General features: G+C 42.5%; 1 protein-coding gene across 1 annotated transcript in view; it reads right to left on the bottom strand.

Annotated features, from left to right (window-relative positions):
* Nucleotides 1–6770: 6770 nt before the first annotated feature.
* GCNT1 (glucosaminyl (N-acetyl) transferase 1) overlaps nt 6771–15913 on the bottom strand; it is a 27849-nt gene continuing 18706 nt past the window's right edge. Inside the window, exons 4-5 of the mRNA XM_049633930.1 lie at nt 10847–10962; nt 6771–8966 (exon numbers count right to left, since the gene is read on the bottom strand). Of these exons, the coding sequence (XP_049489887.1) occupies nt 7536–8822 (1287 nt within the window). The 5' untranslated portion in view covers nt 8823–8966; nt 10847–10962 and the 3' untranslated portion in view covers nt 6771–7535. The remainder of the gene's footprint in view (nt 8967–10846; nt 10963–15913) is intronic.

Below are 15913 nucleotides of genomic sequence, written 5' to 3'. Positions count from 1 at the left end.
TGGGTTCTCATCTCTTATTATCTATCCCCTTTGGATATTTTCAAAGAAGTGAATGATTGATCAAAGAACCTGAATGTTTTTAAAGGCTTTTCATGGGGTCAAAAACTGCTTTCTGCCTAGATTTTAACACTCTTCCCTGCGGTATGAGTATGTGTTTCTCAACATAGCCTCATAAGTATGAAGGTGAATATTAAAACCCTAACTAAGGAGCACCTGGGTGGCTCAGTCGGTTAAGCATCTGACTTCAGCTTAGGTCCCCATCTCACGGTTTGTGAGTTTGAGCCCCACATCAGGCTCTTTGCTGTCAGTGCAGAGCCTGCTTCGGATCCTCTGTCTCCCTTTCTCTCTGCCCCTCCCTCACTCTTCCACACGCGTGCTCTCTCTCTCTCAAAAAATAAATAAAACATTTTTTTAAAAAAATTAGGTATATATAAACATTAAATTGTTTTAATTTGGATTACTTATATGGAATTTCAGGATTACATAGTCACCATTTGAATGTCCCTTACTTCACCTTCTATGAATTATAACATCCTTTGTTAAGTTGCTTTTAGCATCTTAATGCTTTTAAAATATTTATTAGTATAAGGGAGTTGAGAAGTAATGAGGAGAGACCACTGAAGGATACAGGGTTTCTTTTGGGGGTGATGAACATGTTCTAAATCTGATTGTGACGGTTCTATTAAAAAACATCGAGTTGTAAACTTCAAATGAGTGAATTGTATGGTATATGATTTCTTTCTTTTTTTTTTTTTTTCTTCTAACGTTTATTCATTTTTTGAGAGACGGAGAGAGACAGAGCATGAACGGGAAAGGGGCCAAGAGAGGGAGACACAGAATCCGAAGCAGGCTCCAGGCTCTGAGCCGTCAGCACAGAGCCCGACGCGGGTCTCAAACTCACGAACTGCGAGATCATGACCTGAGTCGAAGTCGGACGCTCAACCGACTGAGTCACCCAGGCGCCCCTAATTTCTATCCCAATAAGGCTGTTTTAAAAAATATTAGCAGAAGTTATTTCCATATTAAGGTATTCAGCCTCCCATTTTTTTTTAAAGAGAGAGCACACACACAAGCAGGGAAGAAGGACAGAGGGAGGGAGACAGAGAGAGAGCATCTCACAGAAGCTTCACGTTCAGTATGGAGCACATAGCCCAACACAGGGCTCAACTCCACAACCCTGGGATCACGACCTGAGTCAAAATCAAGGGTCACATGTTCAACGGACCGAGCCACCCAAGCGCCCCACAGCCTCCCTCTTCCAAATTTTGTTAGCAAATTTTCCAATTCCGATTGCCTTCTGCTGTCTCATATTCAGAAGACACATACTTTTAGTTAAACCTGTAATCTGTTCCTTAAAGAATCTGCCCATTGGTTTTGTCTGGAAAATTCCATCACATGCGGATAGTCACTGGTAGGTTCTTCTAGTTTATTTTATCCTTAATCCATCTGGGGTTTGAAACTGTAACCTAACGTCCTCCAATATGTACCATATATGTACCCTTCCCTTCCTATGTTCTGACGGTTCTGTTGTTCAAAACTGACTCTGGGCCTCAGAACCCAAATACAACTCCAGGACAGAGTTGGGGATAAAGAGGAACAAACAATAGCTTTATTGCTTTTCGAAGCAAAGGAGCCTGCAGCAGGATCTGGCCTTCACCACGAACGGCAGGCTGCAAGCTGGCCGGGAGGAAAGACTTAGGGAGGGTTTATAGGGAAATACAGGATCTAACCTGTTTTGCCAGGAATTGTTTACCTGGCACCAGCCTCCCCCACCACGTCTTCGGGGTGGTACCAGGTTTCTGAAACAATAGGCTAAGAAGGGAGGAGAGGAGGTTTGCAGAAGAGAGGAAAAAGGTGACTTTGAAATCGAGCTTCCCTGAAGCATGAGTGCAGCCATTTTGATTTTTGTTCAACTTTATCCTTTTAAGCAGTTTCAGTTCCTTTGCAGTATTTTACAACCGCTAACACCTATTTCTGGCTTATTACTGTACTGGTCTGAGAGTTCAAATGTAAACTAGTAATACATTTTTAATTTTTTGGTTTTAAAACAAGGCTTCATATTTAGTATTTTAAGACTTCTTTACTTTCCTCTCTCAAAGTATTCCTAGCTATTGTTGCATATGTTTTCTTTAAGATAAAATTTGGAACAATTTTACCAACCCTTTGACAATGTGATTGGACTTCCATTTAACAGATGGACTGGTTTGGGAAGGGACGTGTCTAAAATATTTATCATCTAGGACCACAATGTAGTTTTCCCCCCTTCAGGTCTATTTGTCCCACACACATCTTGAGTTTGAACATTTTTCTGAGTTTGTTGCTGTGATGAATGATACATAATCCCATTATATCGTGAAACCTTTTTTTAATTTTTGCTTGAATATAGAAAAACTTAATTTTTGAATATCTGGATATTGGTTAATTTTATAAAAACCCTAAGACAAGATTTTTTGGGCTTTCTATTTGGACGAACATATGATCTGCAGTAATGAAAACAGTCTTTTCTTTCCCAAGAGTTATAAGTCATTTTAAGTTTCTATTGCATCAAAAAATATTAAATCAATATGCTGATGACAATCCCTGAAAATGTTAAGAAAGCACACATTAAATTTTTGACAAGCAGGCTTGTAAATTTTTTTTAATGTTTATTTTTCAGAGAGACAGAGCGTGAGTGGGGGAGCGGCAGAGAGAGAGAGGGAGACAGAGGGAGAACAGAATCCAAAGCAGGCTCCAGGCTCTGAGCTGTCAGCACAGAGCCCCATGCAGGGCTCAAACCCACAAACTGTGAGATCACCCCCTGAGCAGAAGTCAGATGCTCAACTGACTGAGCCACCCAGGCGCCCTCCCGCATCTGAATCTTTTTGCATAATGTGTTAAATTTTCTACCATTACCACACCCTTTTCCTCTCAGATATTTCTGCCTAGAGAATTAATTTTTTTTTAACTCTTTCAAGTTTATTTTTTTGAGAGAGAGAAAGAGCAAGCAGGGGAGGGGCAGAGAGAGGGAGACAGAGAATCCCAAGCAGGCTCTGCACCATCACCACAGAGCCCCATGAGGGGCTCCATCCCACCAACCCTATCATCACCTGAGCTAAAAACAAGAGTTGGACACTCAACTGACTGGGCCACCCAAGCACCACTGGAGAATTAACGTTTTTATTTATTTTATTATTATTTAAAAAAATTTTTTTAATGTTTTTGAGAGAGGGACAGAGCATAAGTAGAGGAGGGGCAGAGAAAGAGGGAAACACAGAATCCGAAGCAGGCTCCAGGCTCTGAGCTGTCAGCACAGAGCCCGACACGGGGCTCGAACTCACAAACTATGTGATCATGACCTGAGCCAAAGACGCTTCACTGAGCCACCCAGGCGCCCCAAGAATTAATATTTTTTAATCACTACTCACACATGACACTTGTTGGTTACAAAGTACCATGTTGACTACTAAATTTAAGTGCTGGTAACTAAGGGAAAAATAATAATCTGTGGAGACATGGATGATTTCTGAATGGCTAATTTTAATGGTGATATGCCCCGTTACTAATGCGTTGGTCATGCCCACCATCAAAGAGTACAACCTATGGTAGCCACTTTTGCCATGAACACAGTGTTGCATTTATTTTGTATTTGACATGATGAGAAATAACTTTTATTTTTCTAAGCTAGCTACAAAAGTCCAGTTTAACTGGGCGTACGTGTGAATTAAAACATGGCTTCCTCCTCCCCTAAATAACTACGAAAGAAACCCTACTTACGTTAGTGAATTATATTTGATGACTAACACAAATCCATGTTTAGAGACAATACTGCTTCTGTAGGGGAGCAAATTTTGCCACCCCCTAGTTTTCCTCTTTGGCATGCTGATTATTTTAAGCTGGCAACTTTTAAGAAGCTACAGACACAAGAGAAACTCTGAAAACCAAGTGCAAGTTGCCCTTTTAAGAGATATTTACATATAGAAGGGAAATCTCCTTCAGTACCAGTACCAAGAGGGCAATGACTCTAAATCTCTTGAAACTATTGTCAATGGAAAAGGCATGGACTTAAATTTGCCTAACATTAGCCTAGTTTGCTGTGCTTTTTCTGGTAGCCTCCTATAACGGACTCCCCACCCCCAACACCTTTTGTCTTTAGCTGAAGGTGATGTTTAAGGTAATGGCTTCTGCCACGGAGTTAGTTTTCCTGGGTGTCTCCCATGTACGCAGAGGTATACCTGATATTTATTAAACTTTGTTTGCTTTTCTCTGGTTAGTCAGTCTCCCGTCAATTCGATTCTTAGACCAGCTAGAAGAACCTTAACAGGTAGAGGAAATAGTTTTCCTTCTCCACACTTCACATTTGTAAAGCTTAACAGTTGCTTACTATAGAAGTGCCTAGGTACTGCCTATAAAAGAACCGATCTTGTTCACTCTTGTTCTTATTAAGAAATATAACTTGATGCAGTATTTCATTAACTACAATAAACCTTCCATCTCAAAATTGTAGTTTATGTTTTGTGAATGATTCCTAACCATTCCCTATACAAGACCTTAGAGGACAGTAAAAGCAGTGTTTAATAACTGACATATAGGGAACAATTTAAATAATTTCTAGAACTTTCTCAAGGAACTTGAGTTTTTGCTTCCTTTTGAAACCAATTTTTTTTCATTCTTCACATTGCTCATCCCAGTAGTATGAATTTTATTTTATAAGATTTTATTGTTGAGTAATCTCTACACCCAACATGGAGCTCGAACTTACAACCCTGAGATCAAGAGTCGTGTGCTCTGTGGACTGAGTCAGCCAGGCACCCCATGTCTCAGTAGTACGAATTTTATTAAAGTCATGCAAAAATGTATAAAAGGGAGTCACAATAAACAAATTCTATATAATCCCTATAACAGGCATTAGCAATAGGGTTACGTTCAGACATATCTCACCAAGAGCCATTCTAGAAAGTTGAGGTATCACAGTAGGTAGTTTTCATGTGAGACTTGGGGAAATGAGACTCTAAAGTCTTTATGTCTACCGTGGAGAAAAATCTCTCAAAACCTGTCCATTTAAATGCAAATCAGATGCAGTCACGCTACAAAAAAGAGTGTTGAGATAACCTTGGATATTTGTAAATTAAAAAGATAAGACTTAATCATCAATTTTGCTAAACTCCAAAATCTATCATGTAATTTAAAGCAAATGGGGCACAATGTTAGCAACCAGCGATTCTAGGTGAAGGTTATATGGTGGTCACTGTACTATTATTTTTAACTTTCTGTAAATTTGCCAATTTTCAAAAATAAGAAATGAAAAAAACTGTCCATAAAAGACACCATGAATGAAGTAAAAACATAAGACATAGACGCAAAGTATTTGTCAATGAGTATCACTGATTTTAGAGAAAAAAAAAAAAGGAACCCATCTAATAGGTAAATCCATCTACTAAGAGCACGGGAGAAACATCTGACAGGTGTTAAAAGAAAAAACTGATTTAGATGGCAAGAGACAGCACTATCATATAATGCCCTCACCGACATCATCTTTTGAGTTTCCAGTTATGTTTTCCTTGGTCCAACGTCGGCTACCCTATTTAATCATGCAAAACACAGAAGTCTACCTATTGGCACGTTTACACATGACAAAGGTTCAAAAAATGTGAAACATTCGTTCAGGAGGGTCAGGATAACAAAGCTCTCTCCATAAAACGAGAACGTTTTCTAACTTTAAGGAATAAAAAAATGTTTTCTCAGTTGAGTGCCTGGAAACTGTTTGATGTTATGACTTTGCTATGTTACCGCTTTCATTGGCTATGCTTTGCAATCAAGTACGTAGTTTTGACTGTTGTGTAAAGTTTCAGCCAAATGATGAAGCGTCACATTTCCTGTTAGATCTTTGGCTGAACAGTATCAGCTTAGCAAAAGGGCACGTTTTTTGTTTTGTGGTTTTTTTCTTCTCTCTTCTTTCTAATCTTCGTTATCTTTGAGCTAGGAGATGGCACGAGAGCAACCTCAAATCACTGGCCTTTTGGGGGGAGAGTAGAGCAAAAAACCAATATGCTGTGAATCATACCAGCACTGAAACCGTGTGCCCCAAACCTGGGGCGCCCCTCAGGATCCCCAGGCCTTCGAGGACGCATGTGGAATAACAGCAAGGGGTTGGGTTCCGAGAGAAGGCAACCTGTAATCCAAGGGCTAAGGACCGACGGAGGGGCGGGAAGCATGAGGACGCAAGGACAGCAGAAGCCAGTCCTTCTCAAAGGGAGACACAGGTGACATTAGGACGTAAGGTCCTGGGAGGCTGGACACAAGTGGATCCAAAGAGCAACAGCCTTGATACCTGGAAATAGTACAGACTGCTGGCTAAAAACTCCTCAGAGCCCTCAGAAATTGCCCACACATGGCCCGTTCATGCCACTCCCCATACCTACCTTCCCCTTTCTGTCTGAGATCCTTGCACGGATTGCTATCACTTGAATCACAAAAGAGAACTGAGACAGTCATATGGGGGCACCATGAAAACAAAGTTTTTTTTAAAACATGTCTTTTAATGTTTGTTTATTTTTGAGAGACAGACAGCGTTTGAGGGGGGGAGGGGGAGAGAAAGAGGGAGACACAGAGTCCCAAGCAGGCTCCAGGCTCTGAGCTGTCAGCACAGAGCCCGCCCGACAGGAGGCTCGAACCCACAAACCGCGAGATCATGACCTGAGCCGAAGGCGGGCGCTCAACCAACTGAGCCTCCCAGGCGCCCTTGAAAACAAGTTTTTATACAGTACAGCTTGATAGCGGGGTCCGAGGAGACCGGGGGGGAGAAAGTAGAGAAAAATATTTGGAAAAACTAAAGTGTCTCTCTGTAGACACTAGAACAACAAAGATATCTTAACTTTTTAAATAACCTAAGAGATTTTTTTCTAATAAGCTAAGATGATTCACAGAATCAACTAAACTAGACATGATCACTTTCTTGTTTTAAAAAACATCTATACATTGTTGGAAGGGAAAATTAGTCAGAAATACTCATGTTCAATCAAGCCCCCTTTTTCAAGTTCCCTGAGATGACACATACTGATAACACACACAGCACAATGTTACGACAAAGTTATCTACAACGATCACTTAAAGTCAAACTCCTTATGTCACCGAATAAATCCTGCAAGATAAATTATATCCTTACAATTGGTTGTTGCTACAAATTTATTCAGATCAAGAAAACTGTCGTCTTTAAAGCTCTCAAAGTAATTTTGGCACAGACGAAATCCTTTCGTTAAGTCCCTGAGCTCTTTCAACAGGCTGGTTTTCGCACCGTCTCTTCCCCAGCCACCAGGGCCACTCACCGCCCGTCCTGGCCCCACGCTAACTCTAGGTCAACATGCGATGCTATAACCTTTCTAGCCCACTGTGCTCCGGAGAAACCACAGAGCTTGGAGGATACGCACAGTTGGGAGTCCCCACCCCCAAGGGCGCCCCCTACAGTTCCTTGGATGTGTATGAACAAGGCAGAAGAATCGGATGGGGTGCGTCTCGTCTCACGCATGGGTTTTATTTCTCAAGTTGCCTACGATGAAGAGTCAGCGTTTCAGCGTCTCCAGGGCTTTATGCCGCAGATGCTCATCCAAACACTGGATGGCAAAGAGGTCAATGTCCGTGTCAAACTTGTTGGCAAACAAGTGGTGCTTTCGTAGCATCCAGTTCAAGTCACCTGCGCCGAAGACACACACAGAACGCACGTGGACCCCGCTGCAGGGCGGGTAGGGGGCCCCCTTGGAGACATCACCTTCAAAGTACTGCCACTTGACGAACCTCGCGATCGCGTGCATGTCAGACATGTCATACTTCTGGCTTAGGGACAGTGAGCCTGGGACTTCGGGGATCCTCTGGATAGTGGCCCAGAGATACTCATCTGGACTGTAGGTGTCTTTGGCCCACTCCATAAACTTCTGGATCTTTTCATTCTCTAGCACATAGCGCACATACTTCCTACTGACCACAAAGTAGGCACTGCCCGAGAACAGGGGCGTTTCAAGAGGAGGGTGCATTTTGTCCGTCCCCGTGTTGGTCAGCTTTCCATTAACAACTGTGTAATGCTTTTTCCACCTTTCTTTTTTGTTGGATGGCATTCTCTCGGACTCTAGGCTGTTTTCACCCATTAACGATTTGAGCTTCCGGACAATCTCCAGGTTGGTTTTAATAGGGAAATCCATGCCGCAAAGATTTATCAAGTACCTCCAGTCTGCACTCATCCGGTAGAGGTCTTGCATGCAGTTGAGGTCGGCCTGAACCCGACTCCAAGAGGCATACACCACGCTCTCCAGCTGACTGGCCACGAAGACGTTACTGAAGCAGGAGGCGATGCCCATCACCGCGGCCAAAAAGGAATCCTCTGATTTTCTGTCCACGTGAATGCAGTAGAGATTCTGAGGCATATAGATGGCCCTCAGGAGCCTGTCAAGCATTTCGATTTTGTGATGAACCACTATAGAATATGCAATGGGAAACTCTGCCTCTTCTTTACTAAGGGGCTCTACGATATATTTGCGCCTCTTGACGAAAGAATTGCAATCTCTGGTCATGTTTATATAGTCGCTGGTTGTCCACCGAGGGCGCTGCCTAAATTTCACCGTTAGAATTTCAAGCTGTACCTTTTGGATTTCATCTACATCCCCCTGTAAAATTTTGGTACAATTAATATTACTATTAGGATTCTCCCCAACCAGCTCCAAATGCCCAACACTTACAAATTCGGGCTTTTGATGAATTCTTAAAACAGAGAAGGTGACTAGGGAGAACACAAGAAGCAAGAAGCAGTACTTAGTGGGATAAGAGAAAAGTCTCCTTCGCAACAACTTTCTCAGCATTTCAGACAATGATCGAGGATTTTCCTTAATTAAGGGCAGTCTTCCAGGCTTCAAACAGTCATGATTCCCCTTCTGTCGTGGCCTCGAGAGGGGTCAGTTTGCATCTGTCAAAACGGCAAAGGCATCTTGAAATGGAGAATGGCACTGAAAGAAAAACAGAAGGAATATATATAAATACGGTCTTTGCCGACATCTTCTCAGGTTTAAAAACCATCCTCTTGGCTAGGTCAGGTATTTAAAATAGAACCAAATTGGCCAATTAGAGGAAAAGGGTAGTGTCAGAAGAAACACACAGTCTGTAATATTAATACTAGATTAGTAAAAAAGAATTCAAGGGGGGGTGCCTGGCTGGCTCAGTCGGTAGAGCGTGCAACTTTTTTTTTTTTTTAATGTTTGTTTATTTTTGAGAGAGAGAGAGAGAGAGACACAGCGTGAGCAGGGAGGGTCAGAGAGAGAGACGGAGAGAATCCCAAGCAGGCCCCGCACGGGCAGTGCGGAGCCGGGTGCGGGGCTTGAACCCACTAACCGCAAGATCATGACCTGAGCGGAAATCAAGAGCCGGGCGCCTAACCGATGGAGCCAGCCAGGCGCCCTGAGCAGGCAACTCTTGAGCTCAGGGTTTTGAGTTCGAGCCCCGTGTTGGGTGTAGAGATTGCTTAAAAATAAAATCTAAAAAAAAAATCTATGTATAAAGACGTGCTAGAATGTCCTATAATAAACATTTTACCTCTCAGGAATATTGAAGTACAAATCAGAGTTGAAGACCTAAGCTATAATTATTTTAACTCTCCACAGCTGGTGAGGTGAGTTCCCGCTCTCCCCTCTTAAGAGTTCTATTAGCACCCTTTGCCTTGAAATCATCACTAATCTGGGTTCCTCCCGACACACCCATTGATGTCCATTGGGTGGCACCCCCGGCCCCAAATATGTGAAGAGATCAGCTCCATTCTGCTCCTCACCAGTTTGGGACTGGAGGTGCTCTTAAGGAGAAGTTCAAAAATAGCTGTGACCTTTAAAGACTCACGGCGAGGGGGGACAAGTCCACTGAATTTTCAAACTAAACCAGAAAGGCCTGATTTGGGCCTGTTCTGAACACCTCTCCTAGTTCCCTACCGAGGGACCACAGGAAGAGAGGACACACACAGTCCAAACCAGGGACACGGATGCCTTTCCTGCAACGCTTTTCACAGGTTCGAATGATTAAGGCTTGTGAAAAACAACAGTTGTATACAAACGATAACGTATGACAGGCCTTTTGTCTAGATTCCAACGAGGAACCCGGCCCGTTTTTATTATGTTTACAAGGATTACCAAGTATGTTTTGTTTGCAGAAATCAATTTCATAACTAACAAGGGCTACTGCTCTTTTTTTCTTTGAAGATTTTATTTTACTTATTTATTTTTGAAAGCTTACTTATTTTGAGGGAGAGAAAGAGAGAGAGCGAGCACGTAGTGGGGGTGGGCAGAGAGAGGGAGAGAGAGAATGCCAAGCAGGCTCCACGCCATCCGCACAGAGCCTGACGCGGGGCTTGATCCTGCAAACCGCGAGATTACGACCTGGGCCGAAATCAAGAGCTGGATGCTCAGTGAACTGAGCCACCGAGGTGCCCCTAAGGTTTTTTTTTTTTAAGTAATCTCTACAACCATCGTGGAACTTGAATTTACAATCCGAGATCAAGAGTCCTATGCTCTACTGCCTGAGCCAGCCAGGCGCCCCCAAGTGCTACTGTTCTAACAAAGAAAGTCAAATAATATTGATCATATCAGAGTTAGAGATCTGAAACTGGTTTTTGTTTTTTTGAAATTGTTTTTTAAGACCAGTTAGCACTAGAACTAAAAGTTCTAACTAAGAGACTAGATTAACACGAGAACTTTTAAATATTTAGTTAGCAAATAAATTGTGAATATTAACAACAGAAATAAAAATAAACAACTGGCCATTAGTATAACGTTATGAAAAGTATTTAGATTTTTTTTTTTTTTTTTTTTTTTTGCCATTTAGAATTAAAGAAAGTCTGGCTTACTTAGTTCTCAGATCCCAGGTAACAGCATTTGTAGAGGGCCTCTCCCGCAGTCAGGCTTCTTAAATGTACCAGGCATTTAGCGATGGTGCTATGCCCCACGAGGCTTTTTAAAAAATCTGTGAAACGAAAAGGGAAATACGTGAAGGGATGTAACACACACGTAAGTGTACATACTCAAAAGCATGCTGGTGAACGAATCCTATGTATTCACTTTTTGTTTCTCCGAATTATGGCTGGTTCACTTTTCTCTTTTAAAATTTCTTTCCCGCCAGTCTTGTTTTCCTAATGCTTGTTGTGTATGGCTCAAGTTTGAAAATATTTGCAATTTGGGTCAAGCTTTTCCAAAAAAAAAAAACCTCTAATAACACGTCCCAAAGTGGGTGCCAAAGAATAGTTTAATGGTCGAATATGATTGGAAAAACCAATATTTTTTTCCCCCCCCCCCCCCCCCCCCCCCACTGGGGAAGATATCTATGCTCACTGGCCCATTAAAGACAACCTTGTAATTGAGTTAGTGGCTTAGTTCATCTTCTTGCAAGTATCTCCTCCACCACCACCCGACACCAGACCTGTATTCAAGAAACATGGGGGGGAGGGGGGGAGCCTGCTAAAATACTTAAGCATCGCAACCGCTAAAACATCAGGTCATATAAACAAACTGATGCCACTAAGCAGTTCCTACCCTTTCCCGGCTCAGACATTTGAGGCAGTCTCTATGCAACCACTAAACGATCTGATCTCTAAGCTAAATGAACAGAGAAACTGAAGTGGCCTCCCACTACAAAGAAAATAAACTTCTGAAAAGTAACCTAAAAAAGTCGGTAAACAAAAGGGCAACAATGACAAACCTTGGGCAGGGTCCCTGGACAGAGGTCTGACTTCCGGAGTTAACACATTATAAAATGTCCCTTTGCAACAACAACAAGAAATTACAAGACACAGCAAGAAACACACAAGTCTGGCCCAGATACAGGAAAAAAAGCAGTCAATTAAAAACCGTCCCTGAGAAAGTTGGGGCATTGGACTTCAAGACTTTAACTCAGCTATTAGAAGTATGTTCAAAGAACCAAAAAACTAAAAGAAAGGATGAGAATATTTAACCAAACTGAGAATCTCAATAGAGAGAAAAATTATAAAGAAAAAACCCAACCGCAATCTGGAATTCAAAAGTACAATGACTGAACTGAAGAAGTGTCTAGAAGGGCTCCACAGCAGGTGTGAGCTAACAGAAGAAAAAATCAGTGGAACTGAGCAGAGGTCAAGTGAGAGTATCCAGTATGAAGAACAAAAAGAAAAAAGGTACAAGAAAAATGAACAGAGGGGGCCCCTGGGTAGCTCAATGGGTTAAGTGTCCCGACTTTGGTTCAGGTCACGATCTCACAGTGAGTTCGAGCCCTGCATTGGACATTTTGCTTTCATTGCAGAGCCTGCTTTGGATCCTGTGTTTCTGCACTCCCCCCTCCCGCCCCCCATCCCTCCCCTGCTCATGCTCTCTCTCTCCAAAAAATAAATCTTAAAAAAAAAAAGAGAGAGAGAGAAAAATGAACAGAGCCTCATAGACCTGTGAGGTACTATTAAGCATATTAACAGGTGCACAGTAGAACTTGCAGAAGAAAAGGTGGGGGCGGGGGGACAGGAAACGGGAGAGGTAGAAAAAAATATTTAAATAATGCCGAAAACTTCCCCAATTTGATTTAAAAAAACTAATCTACGCACTCAAGAGGTGTAATGAGCTCCAAGTATGCAAAATGGTACAATCGTTTTAGCAGTTTGGTCATTTCTTACAAAGCTAAACATAGGCTCACCTTTCAACATAGTGATCGTGTTCCTAGGTTCGTTTGATGGTCTAAGACAGTGGCCTATGCTGGACAATGTTCTGTGTGTTCTTGAGAAGACTGTGTATTTTGTTGATGTTGGGTGAATTGTTCTACAGATGTCCATTAGTCTAGTTGGTTTATATTATAGTTCAAGTTTTCTTGTTGACGTTCTTCCTTCTATCCATTTCATAATTATGAAATGTCCTTCTTTGTCTCTAATAGTTTTTGTTTTAAAGTCTATTTTGTCAGATATTCGTATAGTTACCCTAGCTCTTTTTGGGTATTTGTCTGCATGGTGTATACTTGCATTCTTTTACTTCAACCTAATTGTGTCTCTAAATCTAAACCATGTCTCTTGTAGATATCCTATAGGTGGATTACTTTTTAAAAATCGATATTGCTGATCTCTGATTGGAGATCTTAGTCCATTTACATTTAATCTGCTACTTAAAAAAAATACTTATTCTTTTGGGAGAGCACAAGGTGGGGAGGGGCACAGAGAGGGGGACAGAGGATCTGAAGGCGGGCCCCGCACGGACAGTCTGACAGCAGTGAACCTGAAGTGGGGCTCGTACTCACAAACCATGAGATCATGACCAAGCTGAAGTCGGACGCTCAACCGATTGAGCCACCCAGATGCCCCTAATCTGCCATTTTGCTATGTGACCCAAACACACACCAAGGCTTCCTCACCCAGAGTCTACTAAAAAACCTGGCAAACATTTTAGCAGGGATGAGAGAGTCTCTTAGCAGAGACAGAAAGTCTCTCCCTTGAATACGGGTGCCTTTCCTGAAAGGGAAGACTTCCTTGTGGACCAACCATGAATGTTTTTAAGTAGAAAAACACAAGTTAAGAAGACATGGAAGAAGGGGCACCTGCGTGGCTCAGTCAGTTAAGCGTCTGACTTCGGCTCAGGTCACAATCTCTCGGTCCGTGAGTTCGAGCCCCGCGTCAGGCTCTGTGCTGACTGCTCAGAGCCTGGAGCCTGTTTCCGATTCTGTGTCTCCCTCTCTCTCTGACCCTCCCCCGTTCATGCTCGGTCTCTCTCTGTCTCAAAAATAAACGTTAAAAAAAAAAAAAAAAAAGACATGGAAGAAGAAAATAATTCCACCATGTTAAGAAGGAAAGCCAGGACCTAACGGCAATAGATCTTAATACGTGCCTTTTTGAAATTAAAACCAAGAAGCACAAAAATATTAAGGTCTATAAATAATGAAAGTAAACTCTGACCTTTTATAATGCTGATACTAATTAAGGAGAGCTGGTCAAGGAAGGGGACAAGAAGAAAGAGGTCAAACGCACCCGAGGTAACAATTCAGTCTCTAGAAGCGTTCCAACAGAAGAAAATGAACAACTCCAACTGGTCAGGATTCGGGTGCAGTGAAGTTCTCACTGGAGTAGGAGGACAGACAACAATGACCTCAGGGAGAGTGAGAGAGGAGGCAGCAAGTCAAATTGGAAAAGCAGACAGTCGAGAGGGAACTGATTAAACAGACCCAAGAATCCCAGGCTGACTGACAGTAGGGAAAGAAAGAATCAGCTCTATTTATGCTACAGGTGTTCAAAAGTGTCAGAGAAATGGTGGCAGATTCTAATGGGGGGGTGAGAGTGCTTAAAAAACAACAACAACAACAACAACAAAACAACAACAACAAAATAGTTTTGACTGGCAGCTGTTTGAAAGCAGCTGGGTCTTGGGGCACCTGGGTGGCTCAGTCGGTCAAACGTCCAACTTTTGGTTTCGGCTCAGGTCGTGATCTTATGGTTCCTGATCTCACCAGTTGTGAGTTCGAGCTCTACAGTGGGCTCTGTGCTGACAGCGCACAGCCTGCTTGGGATTCTCTCTCCCCTTCCTTCTGCCCCTCCCCTGCTCACGCCCTGTCTCTCTCAAAGTAAATAAATAAACTTTAAGAAGAAAACAGCAGTTGGGTCTTGGGGGGCCTGGGTGGTTCAGTCAGTTAAGCATCCAGCTCTTCGTTTTGGCTCAGATCATGATCTCAGTTTTGGGGATCAAGCCCCACCTTGGGCTCTGCACTGACAGTGGGAGCCTGCTTAGGTTCTCTCTCTCCTTCTGCCCCTCACCCGTTTGCACATGAGCTGTTTCTCAAAATAAATAAATAAACTTTAAAAAATACGAAATAAAAAAATAAGAACAGTTAGGTCTCTACCCTGACAGCTGGCCAAGACCCGAGATTTCATTTCTGCAGCCTGGGGCACACCAGGCCTAATGGAAAGCGGGGTTTCCAACCAGGGAACAGTGGGGTTAAGTGAACGCAAAGACAATAGGTATTGAGATATCCTTCCCTATTTCCAGCTATCAGTTCCCAGCACTTTGACAGCCAAGCCAAAGCATGAGTTTATTTACTAGGGAATCCAACCAGGCCAAGCCTTAAATACGCTGCTTAAATGGGAAATTTCCCCAAATGTTCAAAAACAGATTGTGTATATGGAGAAGAAAATTAATAATAATGTCCTCAGAGAGATAGGAAAAAATACTGCATTCAACCAGTCAGTAATTAAAACAGATTATATAGCCTGAAAACAGACAAAACAACACTCCCACCCCATATGCTCTTCTGCAGTATGACCTTGTATTCTACAATCAAGAACAGTCAAAATTCCTTTCCCCTTGAATCTGGTCAACCTCATGACTACATTGACCAGAAGAGTTTGGCAGATGTGACACTGTATGGCCACCAAGGCTGGGTCATGTAAAACCATGCTGCTTCTGGGGCACCTGGGTGGCTTAGTTAGTTGAGCATCTGACTCCTGATCTCGGCTCAGGTCTGGATCTTAGGGTTGTGAGTCTGAGCCCAGAGTTGGGCTCCCTGCTGGGTGTAGAGCCTACTGGAAAAACAAAAAACAAAAAACTATGCAGCTTCCAATTGGTGGTCTTGGAAAATCTGCTCTCCAGAAATTTCCCTGAAGAACCAGCTTCACTGTTGTAAAAAGCCACATGGAGAGTCCATGGTACCCAAGTCAACAGTCCCAGATGAACCTAGCCTTCATTCATCCCAGCCCAGGTGCCAGACATGTAAGTGAAGAAGCCACCAGATGACATCAGCTCTTAGCCACTCAAGTCTTATCTGAATTCCTGACCCACAGAATGTGTAAGCAAAAAATAAAAATGGAAATGTTTATGTTATTACTTTGGCGAGGTCTGCTTCACAGCAGGGACTAGAAAAAATAAGAAACCACATAAACAGAACACTTAGCAAATGAAAATGAGCTCTTAAGAAAATTAATGAC

Source organism: Panthera uncia, chromosome D4, assembly GCF_023721935.1.
Source record: "Panthera uncia isolate 11264 chromosome D4, Puncia_PCG_1.0, whole genome shotgun sequence".
Lineage (NCBI taxonomy): Eukaryota > Metazoa > Chordata > Mammalia > Carnivora > Felidae > Panthera > Panthera uncia.
The sequence above is the reverse complement of the archived record's forward strand: the minus strand, read 5'-3'. Positions and strand labels throughout refer to the sequence as shown.